The 17,630-nt window shown below is 33.4% G+C and overlaps 1 protein-coding gene across 1 annotated transcript in view; it reads right to left on the minus strand.

The window, feature by feature from the left end:
- Nucleotides 1-17,630, minus strand: part of PPFIA2 (PTPRF interacting protein alpha 2) — a 190,207-nt gene that overhangs the window by 17,533 nt on the left and 155,044 nt on the right. Inside the window, exons 18-22 of the mRNA XM_074221063.1 lie at nucleotides 16,534-16,734; nucleotides 10,191-10,253; nucleotides 8,868-8,897; nucleotides 7,421-7,614; nucleotides 1,282-1,379 (exon numbers count right to left, since the gene is read on the minus strand). Coding sequence (XP_074077164.1) covers nucleotides 1,282-1,379; nucleotides 7,421-7,614; nucleotides 8,868-8,897; nucleotides 10,191-10,253; nucleotides 16,534-16,734 — 586 coding nt within the window. The remainder of the gene's footprint in view (nucleotides 1-1,281; nucleotides 1,380-7,420; nucleotides 7,615-8,867; nucleotides 8,898-10,190; nucleotides 10,254-16,533; nucleotides 16,735-17,630) is intronic.

Here is a 17,630-nt window from a genome sequence, read left to right on the forward strand (position 1 = left end):
TGACCATGGTATTAAAAATGTACTTTTTCTTAGATTCTATTTTTTTCCCCATTTTCACAGTGCTGTTCATCATTTGGAGAACTCATTCAGTGATGTTCTTACTGAATTCAGTAAGTTGGATAAATGAATATATTCTACCATTAAAACTAATTGACTAATTTTGTGGTTACAGTTTAAGTTGTAGTAATTTGAGGAAGAGAGTATTTTAGCATCACAATCTTATAATGAAACCTCAAACATGGGTAGAAACCACAGGATAAAATCACACAGCCATCAGAGAAGTCATCTGAAAAGAAGGAAAAACTTTGAAAACTATATTCACATGAAGAGACAAAAGAAATGTTTTCTGGCCCAATAGTGAAATAGTAATGATATAAACCTGGAATAATCTGCTGTAAAAATCATGAGATTTTTTATCTGTTAAAAATTAAGTATGTAGTATATTTAAAATATCATCAAGAAATTTCCAATGGAGTGAATATATCTTTAGCATTTTGATTATAGACAATCAAATTGAATGAATGCCTTAATTAAATCCATATTAGGTGACAAACATTCTTGCAAAACAGAAGACTTTAATATGAAGAACACTGAAAATGATCCCAATTTACAATACTTCCTTTATCTTAATAATCTATTTTTCCATTTCTAAGTAAAAAAAAATGAAAAGTAAGAGAAATGCCAATGTGCTAAAATATACTATTTTGGGCAAGAAGTCAACTGTGTGGTAAAAGAACAATCAATATGATGAAAAATCATATGAAGAGTGGAGAGAGCAGAAATTGTTGTCTAACGGCCTTTGTTTGAGTCGTACTCAGGTCAACAAGTCACCTCTCTGAGTGGTCATTTCTTTATAAGCTCCTCAATAACAAAAAAAAAGGTTATGTAGATGTGGGTTCAGGAAAATAGAACCTGGATCTATGATTTCACAGGCATGAGGTAATCTCGGGTGGGGAAACTCCCTCTCCCACTGAGGGTTAGCATCTTTTCTGCAATTTATAGCCTTAAAGAGGCACTAAGAATATTGAGAGTTTGTATGATTTGTTTGGAGTCACACATCAATGATATGGCAGAGATGGGACTTGAACCTAAGTTCTGTGAATTTGAGGCCAGCTCTTACCTCCATCAAATTTACTTATCATCATAAAATTTCATAATAAAATAGCATATATTTTCTTTATTATTATTATCAATAGTCATCATAAACATAACCAGGTGGGACCATAGTGGCAAAAATGGTAATGATAAGGAAAATAAATTTTTATCTAGGTAATGTCTTACCTTTAATTTCGTGTTGACTTGCTTCCCGTCTCCTTTCCAGTTCTTTCCTGTCGTAATTCAACCTCTTTAAGCACATAATTCCATACTGTAAACTTGTTCTGTTGTGTTTTTAAAAAGGAAACAGACTTTCAAAAACATAAAATAATCAATTCTTAGCTTAAAAACCATGAAAAGTTATTGTTAAGCTGTTAAGGCTTATTCCAGCCAGCCAACATTAAAGTTCTAATAGGCATCACTTTGACAAAAGAATAGACTACCTAAATATGACAACAGCAGATTCACTTGTGTGAGGAATACAGTTGTATCCTTTTCAAAAAAATAAATGCAAATACCAGAAAAGTGACTGAAAGAAATAGAAATCTTGAAGAGATTTCTATTGATTATACAATCTTCACCTTTCTGTCTTCAGGTAATTGATTTTTGAAATAATTTGGACTTAAATGATTCCTTTCTTAAAGTGTTTATTGAGTACTCATTGGACTCTGGTAGGTGTGAAGTTATATAGAAGAATAAGAGAGAGAGAGAGAGAGAGAGATCACATGAAATAAATGGTTTGGGTAATAAATGGTATATTGGGGCACAGAAACAAACAGTGAATACCAGGATAGTATAGGACATCCATCAGGAAGGAAGACCCAGGTACAAAACAGAAAGAAAAGGGTTTTTCAAGCAAGAAGAGGTCACCGGATACCTTAGAGATCATCTAGCCCAATCTTCCCATTTTACAGATAAGGAAATAGACTTGAAGAGGGAAAAAAAAACTTTGCCAGCAAGTGGCAAAGCTGGGAGTTAAACCTAGACATTCTGATGTCCAATTCAGCATTCTTTCCACTATACCATGCTGCCTGGAGTTGAGATTGATGACGATGTATCTGAGGAATGGTGTGAAAACCACCCTGGGCATAAGCAAAGGGCAGTGCTAAAAAGGTTGGGAAATAAGTAAGTGCTTCTCACATATCCATTAAAATCCACAAGAATCTTGTGCTTAGCATAGTATCTAGCAAATATCAGGTAGTCAGTATTTATTAACAGACCAGAATATTAGTATGATTTGTCTCTCATGTCCATTATAATTCATTGGTATCCATTAAGACATATTAGAGTTCTGATGACCTGAATTTGAATTCTATCTCAGTTATTTTTAACTGTGTGAAATTGAATTCCTCACTTAACTTCTCTCAAAGCTGGTTTCCCATCAATCAAGCAATCACTATTTAATAAGGACCCACTATTTACTAGATAGTATACAAAAGACAAGACCTGCCCTCAAAGTGCTTACTTATTTCTCAGGATACCTGGGAGAATCAAATGGGAGAATGTATATAAAATACTTTGCAAATTCTAAAGTGATTTATGAATATTAATTATTAGTATAACATACTAGCTTTAGAGTAAAAAAACCTGAGTTCTAATCACAGTTTACGATCTCTCTAAATCTTGGATAAATCACTCTTTCCTCATCTTTAAATGAGTCTGTGTCCTCATCTTTAAAATTAGAAAGATGGACTAAGTGGCACCTCTGAGGTGCCATCTATGCTTTAATGACTGTGGAGAGTAAAAACTTCATCACTCATGTCAGAGGACTTTGAGGGCACACAGATAGACTTTCAAAGGTAATTGCTTTCCACGAATCTGCTCCATTACATAGATTAACATCAAAGGGTAGCCAGGCTCTCACTGAATTCTGGAAAATGTGATTTGTAGAAACCTTTCAGGATCATAGCATAATAAAAGAAACAACACATCTGCAATGGCTAAATCTTGTGTCTGCAGTGTTGTATCCAACTGACACTCAAACAACTCAACCTTTATAAGTCTAGGTTTCTTCACTTATAAAATGATGGCGTTGAATGAGATATCCTTTAAGGTCCCTTCCAGGCCTAATTCTGTGAATCTCAGAAATATGGTGGGCAATTTCATTCAATAATCTATTGATTCCTAAACTAAGAACTAAGATCAAAACAAGGTAGTTATTCATTTAAGATGTCTGTAGGTATCATGGAAATTATTTAATATAAAGTCCAAGAAAAAGAATATCTACTGGTGACTAACTTCTTTTATACATTTCTATTGGTAGATGGCACAGGATTGAGGGAGGGTGGACAATAATGACACCTATCTTATAGGTCTGTTTTAAGGATCAAATAGAATAATGTGTGAAAAACACTTTTTGAATCTTGGAGAACTATATATAATATATATACATATATATTATATATAATTGCTATGATCATTAGATGATTCACTGAATTGAGTTGTTAGTGAATAAACAAAATGTATGATAAATGGAATATTATATTGACCTGCAGTTTCTCTAATACATTCATAAACATATAATTATTTGCCAGCTATTACAGATTCACTGAGAATTAAACTAGAATTGAGAAAAAGGGAAAGATCAGGCTAGAAAAGCCTTGGTCTTTTGCACAGCATTGCTCTTTAGCCTCAATATTCCTAGTGGATCAATTTGAAATAACATCATCTCAAAAGAATGGAAATTACAACAGAAAGCTGTCTAGTGGACTTCAGGCTGTTACCATTGAAGATATGTTTGAGAGAAATGGCAAAAAACCCAAAAACCCAAAATAAAACAACATTATCAAGGGCATATACTTGCATAAATGAGGTGGGTTGGTTATGTGAAAATAGAACCAACAGATGAATAATGAAGAGTTTAATATGAAGAGAAGCAAGTCTCCACATATTATGCAAATGCTTATGGAAGAATGAAGAATAAATGGAAAAACATTTTAGAGGATGAGAAGATGAGGAATTATGTTAATCTGGTGAGTGAAGAAAGTTGTTATTCATTAATTTATTAATAATGTTATATTTGATAAAGGTGCTAACTTTATTTACATACTGTATTATTTGGATTCCAAATATTTCCATATGGCAAACTTGTTCTGTTGTGTTTTTTCAAAAGGAAACAGACTTTTGAAAACCTAAAATAATCAATTCTTAGCTTAAAATATTATTCTATATTATTTCCATTTATATCAAATATAAATTTATCAATAATGTTATTATTAATCATGTCTGACTATGACTCCATTGGGGATTTCTTTGGCAGAGATACTGGAGTGATTTTCCATTTTTTCCCCAATTCACTTTATTAGATGATCAAACTGAAACAAACAGGATGAAGTAACTTCCCCATGATCACAAAGCAAGTATCCAAGGCCAGATTTGAACTCAGGGAGATGAGTTTTCTTAATTGTGGTCCTGGTATTCTATCCACTGGGTTACCCAAGAGTGGAGAGAGTACTTATATCATTAAAATTTGTATTTGCACAAATGCCAAAGAATTTTAGGACCATAGCAGTGGAAGATATGGACTTTATTATTTCAACAATGGAAATCCATCCCTTAGAGGATATGGTGTAAGAGAGTGGGCTAATGACATATATTTTAGGAAGACTGATGTGACAATCTCTTCAAAATTTCTTCAGATTGTAAATCTTCAAAAATTCTATCAGCAAGCACAGTGCTTGCAGACCCCTATTAAGGAGGAAAAGATCTTTTTAGAGGTGATGAAGTATATATTTTTTGTATCAGAACAAACCTGGATATGTCTGAAAAGGGTCAACATCAGGTTGGCAAAAGAGTGCAATGGGAATTCTAGGTAATGTGATTTCCCAATACCATCTATTAATGAGATGAGCTGTATAATTAAGAAGAAGATGGAGTCGAGAAAATACCCACACTGATGAAATCATGGATGAATGAAACAATATAATGTTTAGGAAGACTGGAGATGGTTATTGCTGTATTCAGCTATCCATGAGAAGAATTCAAATAAGGGTGAAGAGTGAGGACAGTAAGCACAGAAATAAGGAATCTATAAGACATTGAAATACTTCAAAGAGGAGGGGGGATGTAAAATATTTGCTAAATTACTGAGCATGGAGAATAACAGAAAGAAAAAAAGAGTCCCAGGTTTTAAGCATCAATAATTGGAAGAATGGAATACCACTGATGGAATGCTCAAGTTGGGAGGGAGAATAGAGTTCTTAGAAATATAACATGTTTCTTAAAATAAAATTTAAACACAAAAAAGTAACAGGTTTCTTAAAATAAAATTTAAACATAAAAATATAACAGGTTTCTTAAGATAAAATTTAAACAAAAAATATAACAGGTATCTTAAAAAATAAAATAAAACTTCCATAATTCTTAAAATAAAATTTCCATAATTAATATGTTATAGTTTTCAGAAATAACTTCTAACATTGTTTGAATTTTATTCATAATTATTGGCCTTTAGTAGCCTCATCTCTATTCTTTTATATATATATATATATATGTGTGTGTGTGTGTGTATACATGTGTTTACATATTCATGTGCATATATGTTCTATTTAGATATACATATATACATAATACATGTGCATGTCTATGTCTATTGTGTGCATATATGGATGGCTATGTTTGTCCTTCCTTCTCAAAAAGGAACCTGACATCAGGGAGGTGATGCCATGACATGGAAGAGTCAAATGATCTAAGAAAGGGAAGTTTGTGCAAGTCACCAGCCTCACTTTCTGCTCAGGGTCATCTGGGTTCAGTGACCAGATATGGATCAGAATGACAAACGTGGCCCTAGATGCAGAGGGAGATCTTTTTAAGCTAGCACCTTTATCAGATCTCAGTTTCATTGAGGCTGAGGTAATAACCATTTATGGATGAAGGCAGATAAGGTGATGATGTTTATTCTTCATTCTTGAAGATACAAAGACTCTTCTCTTTTTCATAAACAAAAAGGGTACTAATCTTAGAGGGAAAGGCCTCCTGTAGAAGGTAAAATCTAATCTGCTTCTTGAAAAAAGTTAGGGAAGCTAAAAGACAGGGATGATGATCAAGGAAAGTCCAGGAATGAGGGACATTTAATACAAAGGCAAAGTGATAAGAGATGGATTATTGCATAAGAAAAATCAACAAGCAAACCAGTACTACTGGATCACAGACTATGTTGGATGGGAGGGCAAGGGTGGAAGAAACCAGAAAAACAACAAAGGATTTTTATTCTGGAAATGGCATTTTTCCTAAATATTTGATGGATTAGAATTCCTAATCATTTAATAAATCTCCAATGGGTCAAACTATGACTGAATGAAAATTACATAAGGCAGATTTTCCCTCAATATACTGGAGTTATTTTTAATGAATAAAATTGCCGTGCAGAAAGAAATGAACTGATTTGTGAAGGGGGTGACTATGTCAATTGGAGGCTGGATGGCCAATTGTCATGTCTACTGTACAAGAGATTCCTGAAAGGGAGAACAAGTTGAATTAGCTGATTCCTAAAACCATTTATATCACCCCCATTCTTTGTAATCCACAAAACAACCAATAGCAGATAGAAATATGTTACTGAATCTAACAAAAGAAAGGATTTTGAGTTTTTTTGACTTACATTACAATATGATCTCCACGCAAGATGGGAAGATAACAAATAAAGAAATAGCTTCCATAAATTCAGAACAAATTTAAAATGCATATGCCTTTACTCTTATTCATCCATAGAACTTCTTGAAATTTTTCCATTGCTAAGCAGTGTATTTTCCATCTACAACTAGATTACATGGCACACATAACTCTCCTACCTTTGGGTAGTAGACAGTGAAAATTCATAACCACTTAAAGGATCAGAAATATTTCTTTCAGGGAACAACTCCTTCTATTTTCTACTTTTAACCATCATAACCAATAAAGAAAATCTGCCTTTCTACACTCCAGTTGCAATATGTACTTTGCATATAAATTTTGCATACTTTTTAAGGTACAGATGAATGTATTCCATTTGATTTAACTTCATAAATAATTGCTGCCTCAAATTTGAAGAAATAAATAAAACTCCACCAATAATTTCTAGAGAGACTAGTTGGGGGGAAAAATGACATTCTGTGAATCTGAGGAGTTTTGATCTTTTGTTATACAAAAAGCTTTCATTGTGTACTTGCTGATTATGCACTTTTGTATCAGAGATCAATCTGTTGCCTCAAAGTAACTGTGGAAAATGGATGTGTGCTGATGCCAAATGTCACATATTCTGCAAATTTTAATGTTTTTACCAACTTTTCTTATAGAAGAATGCATTCTGCTTCCTTTCTGATTAGGCTTTGAAAAAAACCAAACCTACCTATGAAAGCTATCCACCATTTTTAAATGGACCCGGAGATCTTTTTTTGTCAGGTGATCTAACATTCTTGCATCTACGAGGCATTCCATAAAGTAACTTCTGTATTGAGGTAATCCCAAGCTGGGAAGCCACTCATTACCAATCCACTCATGATTCATGTCGCCATAAGCCAAAGTCTGCAGAAAAACAGGACACTATAATTTATTTATAGCAGTCAGTTTCCAAGCCGAAAAACAAGATGGCAATTTTATCATATACCCCATTAAAAGCCCCACTAAACCTAACTTGTTTGTGTAATTCTCATGATGTAGGTGAAAAGCATACAGTTTGCTTATAGCTTAACAATATATGTCTGTCTTATTCGAGGGAAAAGAAAAGAAACACACATTTTCCATGCAAATGGAAGTGATTGCTGGACTTGTATTTGAAATCGTCATTAACTCATCAAAAAACAAAAGCAAAACAAAAATCGATGTCTTGATGATTAGGAAATATATATGGTGAAATGCATCCCTAGATTATTAAGAGATCTATTTCATTGCGCATCTTGATTTATGCATTTACAATGTTGGAAAGATGGAATTATATCAAGTTAAACTGGTCTCTTCCACTTCTCAATATTGCTGTAAAATAAACTACAAAGTAATCCTTGGGTTTTGAACTCTAATGACTAAATTTCTTAATGACAGAGAATTAAAATATTCTAGGGAATTCTTACAAAATGCATTAGTCTGAGTTTATTTTAAACAAAATGAATTTAACTTAACAATCTAAGTGCCTGCTCTTTGCAAAGTATTAATGCAAGGCATGGCCATAGTCAATGGTACAGATGATTCAGTTAGACCTTAATTACAAGAAATTTATAACAAAATGAGGAGATGAAATGAACACAGAGAACACTGATGGAAAGGAGAGGGAGAGAAATACAAAGGAGAGAGTGATGTAGAACATTATGATTAATTTGAGGTAGGAGAGATTGCTTCTGTCTGGGTGGGTGTCATTCAGGGAGTGACAGGAGATCATGATATAGGGTGCAATGGCATACATGGAATCTGTCATCTCAAAATGAACAAATGAACTCTGCACTGAGCAAACATTTTAAATATCTAAATTAATGTTCTCTGCTAAAATAATAAATAGGCCAGCACCTGATAGAAATTGTCTTATGACTAGAAGATACTACTTTTATTCTAATTTATATATTTTACCCTAGTTAATATATTTTCTTTTTAGAAAAATCTGGTGTGGTAATGTATCTACCTATAAAAAGGGAATATTTTAAAATATGCATTGCCATTTTCAACTTGTAACATGAAGTCATTATCTTACAATGTTCATGAGGCCAAAAGAACTATGTCTATATCTTTCTTGTTTGCTAAGTCATGTGGATTACTATGAATAAGCTAATGGTTTAAGTCAAGTAAATTTAAACATAGCAGTTTCATACCTGGGCCCAGCTTCCTTCCTCAGATTCTTTCTGTGTTAGCATGTAGTTATTAATAAAGCAAGGAAAAATAAAATATATTGAATTAGCATAGGAGTGTGAAATTCAACAATCATGATAGTTATGAAAAAGTTAATAATTATAATGTGTTCAATAATTATAATGTTCAATTATAATGTGCTGATCATATATACAAATTTGCTTCTCACAAGGGCAATTGTCAATTAAAAGCTATTAGATTTTTAGCACATTTTGTTTTTGTCATTTGCAATGGCTATATTTTTGAGAAAAAAAATGGATCTTTCAATATTTGGTCACCAAGGAGGCTGGAAAAATTAGCACTCATAAGAAAAATGCTAAATTTGAACAATAGTATTTTTATTGAATATTACAGTGAAAGCAACACTTAATTTCCAAATTCATCTAATAATAAGACTTTCTGTTATCCAAAATCATTTTTTCCCCACTGGACCATGCACATCCATCACAGTGTTCAAGAAACCAGTTGTTAAGAAGTGAACTGGTCTCTGCTAAGTTGTGCTTTATATTTTAAACAGTAATAAAAAAAAAAGGGAATTTCAATTGTTAAAAACAATGACAAATATTCCACCTTTGATAGCTTTAAGTGTAAAGATACATACAACTCTATTTACAAAACTTTATTCTAAATCATTCAGCCATGAGTTACCATGCAATTTAAAAAGAGTGAAATGAAAACTATGCACTGATTGCAATCTGAGCAGAGTCATAAGTACTTTGCTGACAAGAAATCACAGTACAAAGGACATGAGGACTCTTCCCATTCCTTCAACACTCTCAAAACCATTAAGCTTAGCACAGTGTTAGCAAGAACAATTAGTTAAGCTAGGAAACTACCAGATGGTGATTTTCATAGCAATATTAGAGAGTTAAAATGACCATGAGAAAAAAAAAAAACACATAAAAATTTTGTATGTTTGATGTTAAAAATGTATTCAGAAGCCCTTTCAAATACAAAAGGCTACTATTTCCTAAATAATCAATTGCCAACACTGGATATGATTAAAATTGTTGTAACTAATAACTTCAAAGTGATTTTTAAAAAATATTCTGTAATCCTTAATGGCATCTCTCATGGTTTTTGTCTTCAAATTATCAATGTAGACTTTAAAATATTATATTTATTTGTTTTTATTTTTTCTTTTTTTTGGTGTACATTTTAATTGATATCTTATTTTTACAAATACATGTTATGAAAGTTTTTTGACATTCATCATTATGCATATGAATATTTTTAAGTAGACTTTCTTTTTGAACTTAAGTTTGAACAAAACCAAAAGTACTGACCGTTTTGGCTGGAGCTGCAAGGTTTTCCATTTCTTCATGGGTCACCCAAACATTGCCTGAGGGCTAAGGACAAGGCCCACAGGAAGTAGGTAGGATCCACATTAGGTAAGCAGTGGTAAAGAAGAAAGGCAGCACCACTGTAAGTCAACAGCGGATAGCATCACCATCAACATAGCTATGTTCTTGCCTCTAGAGTGAGCACGACATGATAGAGACGTCCACAGGGTTTTTAACAAATCTTTTAAGTTTAAGAAGACTATGCAATAAGGGACATTTATTCTAAGAAAATTCAAAATCAATGTTCTGTTTTTATTAATCAGGAAAAGGAAGACGGGAACTGGACCTGTGAGTTCATTGACATAGGAAACTACTGGATGACAAAATTCTATCTCCCAAAGTAGATGGTCGTCTCCTTTTCTTTTTTTTTTTTGGTTTTTTTTTTTTTTGCAAGGCAAACAGGGTTAAATGGCTTGCCCAAGGCCACACAGCTAGGTAATTATTAAGTGTCTGAGACTGGATTTGAACCCAGGTACTCCTGACTCCAGGGCCAGTGCTTTATCCATGGTCATCTCCTTTTAAAAAAAAAAGTCATTTAAATGACTCACACAAGGACACACGAATAGAAAATAAAGAGATCAGATCAGACTCCAACTTTTCCTGGTCCCAAGACCAGCTCTCTATCCATTATGCCACAGTTGCTTCTCCAAAAATAAAAGGAAACAACAAACCAAACTGGGAATCACCAAAAACAAACAAACAAATAAATAAAAGTTCTATTTTTATAGGATATTGACCCAACGTGCTAAATGTTCTTACAAAGACTTTTTTGGCAGCTTGTAGAATAATATCTGTGGTTTTCTAGAAAGTCATGTTAAGTTTGAACACTTTCTTGAAAAAGAGCATCCAGAACTGGTATATATTTATTTACATGTTTTTGGTAGAATGACAACATTAGACACATACTTTTATCTTGCTCATTTCTACCTTTTGCTATTTGGTAAATATATAGCTAGGTGATACAGTGGCTGGAGTCAGGAAGATTCATCTTCCTAAGCTCAAATCTGGAGACACTTTTTTTTTGGCAAGGCAATGGGGGGGGTTAAGTGACTTGCCCAAGGTCACACAGTTAGGTAATTATTAAGTGTCTGAGGCTGGATTTGAACTCAGGTCCTCCCGACTCCAGGGCCAGTGCTCTATCCACAGTGCCACCTAGCTACCCTGGAGACATTCCTTGCTATGTGACTGAGGTCAAGTTACTTAGCACTTTTTGCCTTTTCTCATAAATAAAATGAGTTGAAGAAGGAAATGGGAAACCACTCTTTCTCAAGAAAACCCATAAGGGGTCATGAGCAATCAGAAACGACTAAACCATAATAGCAACAAAATACATAACATTCATATATTTTTGCTTTAAATTTTTTTAAAAAATCAATAAAAGTATTTTTATTAAAAGAAATCTGTGCTTTATTTAAATGTCGTTGTAAGAAAAAACCACATTTTTTGTTTAATCATATTTAACACTAAAAAAGAGTAAATAATTTGTCTAGGGTCATACAATTAGCAAAAGTGTGAGATAGATTAAAATTCAGATTTGGTTTCAAGTCCACTTTATCCACTTTTCCTCCTAATTGGCCCTTAGACCAATTATGAATGGAGCAACACTGAAGAACCTTCTTAGGAAGCAGAATTATATTAATTTCACTTGTTTTTAAGGTTCCTTTTCACTAACTTATATAATTAGATTTTTTGTAGTTTATATAAATTTAGCAGAACAGGGAAACATTATAGAGAAGTTTGTAACCAGCGTTCATTTTCCAAGTGATTCTATTTTCATTGTATATTTTAAAAATTCTGAGACATTCCCCAAACTGTAATATCCTGATAAATAAAATAGCCTTTGCCTACCCTATAAACATTGAGCTACTTGGTCTTCCCTGTGTTGAAAGATGGTAAGCACTGCAGGGTTCCAAAGACAAAGGTACTGTCAACACAAATCACAGCATGGTTCCCTTAAATCCTTAAACTTCTGAACTTGACAGTCTTATGAATAATCTAATTCAAAACATTATCACCGGGCACCTACTCTGTGGTGGTCTGTCCATTAAATGGATCAAAATAATAGCAGAATACAGTTTTAAATTTTGTCACTTACAGGGAAACATAGCTAAAAACTGGGTATGCTTAATCCCAGATAATATTTCGATTTATTTGAGCAAACTTTTATTTAGCATTTGCTTTGTTTCAGACATTGTTTTAATTTTGGTTATAAAACTAAAAAATCAAAATGGTTCCTTCCTGCATGGAGCTTACATATTAAAATGAAAGAAAGACTATGTGTCAGATTTCCATCTTTCCTGAAATTTTATAATACACTTTAATTTTGTTTTTTTCAAGATAAAACCAAAAAGAAAAAATTGTTTTTTAGAATCTAGAAGGCATGGAAAGTATTTTCTTCCATGGCTTAAAAAGGCATATTTCCTTTAATAAATATAAAACATTTTCCAATAAATAGCAGCATGAATATTTAAAATATTAAATCATTTGGAAGAAATGGATTTTACAGACTGTCTTAGAAAGGCAGGCTATACTCATTCAGCTGTCACTCTCTTCTTTCCACCCAATGATCTCTATGATTTGCACTAGTTATTTTGCCTACCATTTGTTTAAAATGCCCTTCACTGATTACTTAAGAGAAAATTAGTCTTAGTCTACCAGTTTGTTGAACCAATGTCTTACTTAAGGCCCCAAGTAGTAAAGATGTTGTGATCTCTCTGACAAATGCTAGGTTAGCACTTTAGGAAACTATATTTTCCTTAACAGATCCTGAATAAAAAGCCTAGGTTCATCAAAAGTGGAGGTTTGCAAAGAAACCTGAGTGGATAACAGACCTCTGCTATCTTTGAGTCTTTTGAAGTAAAGATAAAATTGAAGCAATTCTTGAATCACAGATAACCTACTTTTATAGTAAGAGTAGAACCAATAATAACTCATTTATGTATGACTTTAAGAATTGTAAAATCTTTCATAAATGTTATCTTTATTGAGTTTCATAAGCACCCTGAAAGTTAGTATCTCCATTTTATAGATTAGAAAATTGAGGGTCAGTGTCCCAGAGATGCAGATTCAAGTGAAATTTCAGATGTGATGCAATGAATGGCTTTGGATTCAAAGGACATGACTTCAGATTCTATCTCTTACATTACCTGTGTGACCTTGGATAAATCACTCACCTTCCCTGCACCTGTCCTTATTTGAAAATGGATTCTTAAAGTCTTTCTAGTACTTTATCTATAATGCAATGATTTCAGCACTAGTTTTATCTGTAATACTGGTAGCCACTCTAAGTAGGGTCTGAAGTGATTGATCTTAATTTTTCACCTGTACTCATAGGTTGTAGGGAAAGCAAGTAACTGGGCAATCTATCACTGCTCCAGCTATCACGAAAACCCATCACTCCCAAGTCCTATTAGCTAGACATTCCTTGGGTTAACACATTCATTAATTTCTTAAGACAAAAAATCTTTAGTTTCTTATGAAATTCCTTTAGTGCTATGGTGAAGGTTAAATCTGTCATTAGTTCCAAATTTAGTGGAAGATGCTTCTGATATTACTTTATTGTGACTGGCATGCTGAATGTGTAAAGTTAGCCTTGGGTGACGCTATGATTTGGGAGGATGGGGTCAACAGATCTGGAGGATCCTGCACTAGATAGCTCTGAAATAACATTGGGAAGCTGAGGCAGGTGTCAGAAAGATGGACCCTCATCATTAAACTCCTCCTGCTGAAGTGCTCAGAGCTGCTTTAGCTAACACCAGTCAGCAACCAATGTTTGGCTATTGTTCAGTCGTTTTCAGTTGTGTTCAATTCTTTGTGACCCCAATTGAGATTGTCTTGGCAAAGATAATGGAATGGTTTTCCATTTCCATATCCAACTCATTTTACAGATGAGGAAATTGAGGCAAACAGGGTTAAAAGTCTTTCCCAGAAGTTACATAGCTAGTTAGTGTCTGAGACCAGATTTGAATCTAGGAAGATAAGTCTTCCTAACTCCAGTCCTGGTACTCTCTCCATTGAACCACCTAGCTGCCCATTTTGGGGCTTCATAACTAATAAATTCTACAAACCATATAGGTATAAGTGAACAATAGAAGCTTTCTCTGAATAAAACCCTGAATATATCTGGTCAATGCTGTACAGTTAACATTCAGAACTGATAATAAGATGGCATATTGTCATGTGAGAATTTCAAAAAGAAAATTTTAGATGAATCACTGACAGAAAATAAACAAAACATTCTCCATTAAATCAAAGGGGAAAGAGGCAGCAAACCAAAATAAATCTTAAATTGAGTTTATTGGATAAGGATCTCCTAAATTATGACAGTTAATTAGGAGTAACAGAAAAGATTGAACATAACCAGATAGTAGAATAATAGGAAGCAGCTGTAGCTAAGGACAGTACAGAAAACTAACTTAGATCAAAGGGATTTCTGTTACTTTAGCAGCAAAGTTGGGACATTCTGACTGGCTAATTCAGTTTTTGCTATTTCCCTGGTTTTATTAGAGTAATTTAAAGTATTTATTCAAATAAATAGGCTTTGGTTTATTGAATTTGGATTGTTTTGTTGTCGTTCACTATATATTGTCTATTAAATATTTCCCGTTTATGTCTATATGCATGTTTGTTTTTATAACTGTGTACACATATTACATGCACTCATATAAATTGATATTTATATATTATATAGCTCTATAAAACCATGTGTTATATCTTGGGAGAATTTATATGAATAGAAACTGAAATGAATTTAAAGAATGGTTCAGAATGTTGATGGGCAGGAAAAAAAGTCAGGCTGTCAAGATAAGAAGGAGCCCATTGGACCCACAGCCCAGAGAAAATGGTATTCTTCTAAGCATGGCTTGTTTGCTCTTCCTCAATGAGGCTCACTCTTGCAAAATGAGTAGAAGTTTGACCAAAGACTGCTATTATGGCAGTAACTCAATTTCTTTAAGGCTTATTTGAGTTCCTTTATACATGGGATAGCTCTATTTATATCATTTATAAGAATTAAAGGGAAAACATTTCATAAACCTTAAAGTAATATTCAATCATGAATTATTGTTTTTGAGCATTAATGTTATCTGAAAAATAAAATTCAATCATATTTTTTGGAACCTCGTTTCACGATGAGTATTTTTCTTATTCTCAACTATATTACTATGGATAAGGAAATGACAAATCACTCTAATTTCATTGCCAAGAAAACCCCATAAACAGGATGCCCCAAGGGGTCATAAAGAGTCAAATGTGATGACAAAAAACAATAAAAATGTTATAAGACTCTGAATAGCAACCGTGATGTCAGTCTCTTAATTACAATTTAAAATTATCTAACAATCTGACACCTCTTTGAGAGCAAGGACTATCTTTTTGCCTCTTTTTTATTCTCAGTATTTTGTACAAAAACTGGCACATATGGTCTATAAATAGACTTACTGATTGATCGCAACTTTTGAACAGATAAGGTGTGAGTTAAAGAGAAGGATGGCTGAATTTCTGAGATGCTGTAAATAGGGACGACTCTTTTCAAAAATGATGCCATGGGACATGTCCATGGTACCAAGGGACATAAGCTCATGGATCAGTTTTTATTCTGTCCACATTCTCTAGAGGTTTATAGTTATCAAAGTGTTCCAAGTTGTGAGTTTGCCTTTTCCTTTTCATTTGACCATATTTAAATGCATTTTGAATGGGGGGGAGTATAAGGAAGCATAGAGGCTAAGGAAGAAAAAATTATAAAGCAGATTATAAAGGAATATATAATACAACCTAGTACTCATGAAAAATTAAATTTAGAAATATATCTATTTATCCTCAAGAAAACTGCTTGAGTAAGAGATAGGGTATATAAATCATTCATCTTCTATTTGGAAGAAAGTATCAGCCTTTATGAAAACATTGCATGTAGAACATACCATGGAAGGAACTTTCTTATAAATAATCCATTTGAATTATGTGAAAAAAGGGAAGTAAGTTTCTCAGTTAATAATCTAAACTTTCAGATGCCTATTCAAATGCCCAGACTTTTAAAATTTTTCTCAATCATCTTAAAATATCATAGAGTACTCAAATATACACTTCTAGTCTGATAGCAAAGATGGCTCTGCCTAGTAAAAACTTCTTAGAAGTTGCAGCAAGGTTAATAAAGAGCAAGCTTCATCTCTTCAGAATAATTCATACTAATTTGGAAGGGTGTGTTGCCATAGTTTCCCATAGCAGACTTCAAAATGCCAGCACTGTTTAACACCGGAGTGGGAGAGAAGACAAGCGGAAAGTGACTCACCGTTCGAGATGTAGGGGGAGCGGATGGGCTTGTTAAGGAAACCATCTCCTGGATTGCTAATCGGAGTTTCAGGCGATGCAGAGGGTTGCTGATTCCTATTTCTCTCTGGATCTCTGTGTCTGACAGAGCAGACATGATAGCGCCACTTTTTACATTGGCCCGGCAAGCTGCAACATACCAAGCAGGCATTCCCAACCACAGCTATGGGCATAAAGTAAAGGATAAAATTAAAAATTACAAGCATTCAAATTTCTCTTTTAATTTTTTAATTTCCCTCCCCCCCAATTGGTTTGAATAAATATAACTCTTCTAGTATAAAATCTTCTTCCTGAGTGACTATAAAGTCAGCATCTTGGGACTTAATTTTCTCTTTTGTAAAATGTAGGGGATGGGCTATTTGGCTCCTGGAGTCCCTTCTCCTTTTATATTTATGCTCCATATTGTAAGCAATCATGTAAGGTCATGAAACTTCCTCTCTGCTGTCACAGCAACTTGAGAAATATAGAGAATTCAAGATAATTCAGATCTATGAGCATGGTCCCTTCACAAGGAATTTCGCTAGATTAAAACAATAGTGCTAAATTCTTATAATTTAAAAGAAGAGGGACATAACATCTGGTAAAACTGACATTAACATAAAATATAACATAGTGAAGCTGAAAAGTCTAATGAAAGATATCATGCCTGTAGTCAGGAATTCTGTCTTCTCCTTGCTATGCATATGATCTTGGAACAATCATATACCTACCCTGGGTGTCAGTTTCTATTGCTATAAAATGAGGTTGAGTTTAATCAATCCTTAGGCAGGAATTTTTAACATGGGCTCTGGAAACATTTTTACTTCTAATATTTCAACACCTGTACTACTATATGAATGATTTCATGTGTAATCTTATGTTTATTTATGCCGTTAAAAACATTCTTCCAAGATGTTTTATAATCAACTCTCCAAACTTTTAAATTCTTATAACTTGTATCTTGAACTATAATTAGAATGAAGAAGGGAAAGGAGGGAAAAAACTCTCAAAGGGCTCCCTTACTCATCAGGAAAAATGAGATCCTTGATGGCAACTATTTCTAGGGAAGGGAAGGGAAAT

The sequence above is a fragment of the Macrotis lagotis genome, chromosome 2, assembly GCF_037893015.1.
Source record: "Macrotis lagotis isolate mMagLag1 chromosome 2, bilby.v1.9.chrom.fasta, whole genome shotgun sequence".
In the NCBI taxonomy this organism is placed as follows: domain Eukaryota; kingdom Metazoa; phylum Chordata; class Mammalia; order Peramelemorphia; family Peramelidae; genus Macrotis; species Macrotis lagotis.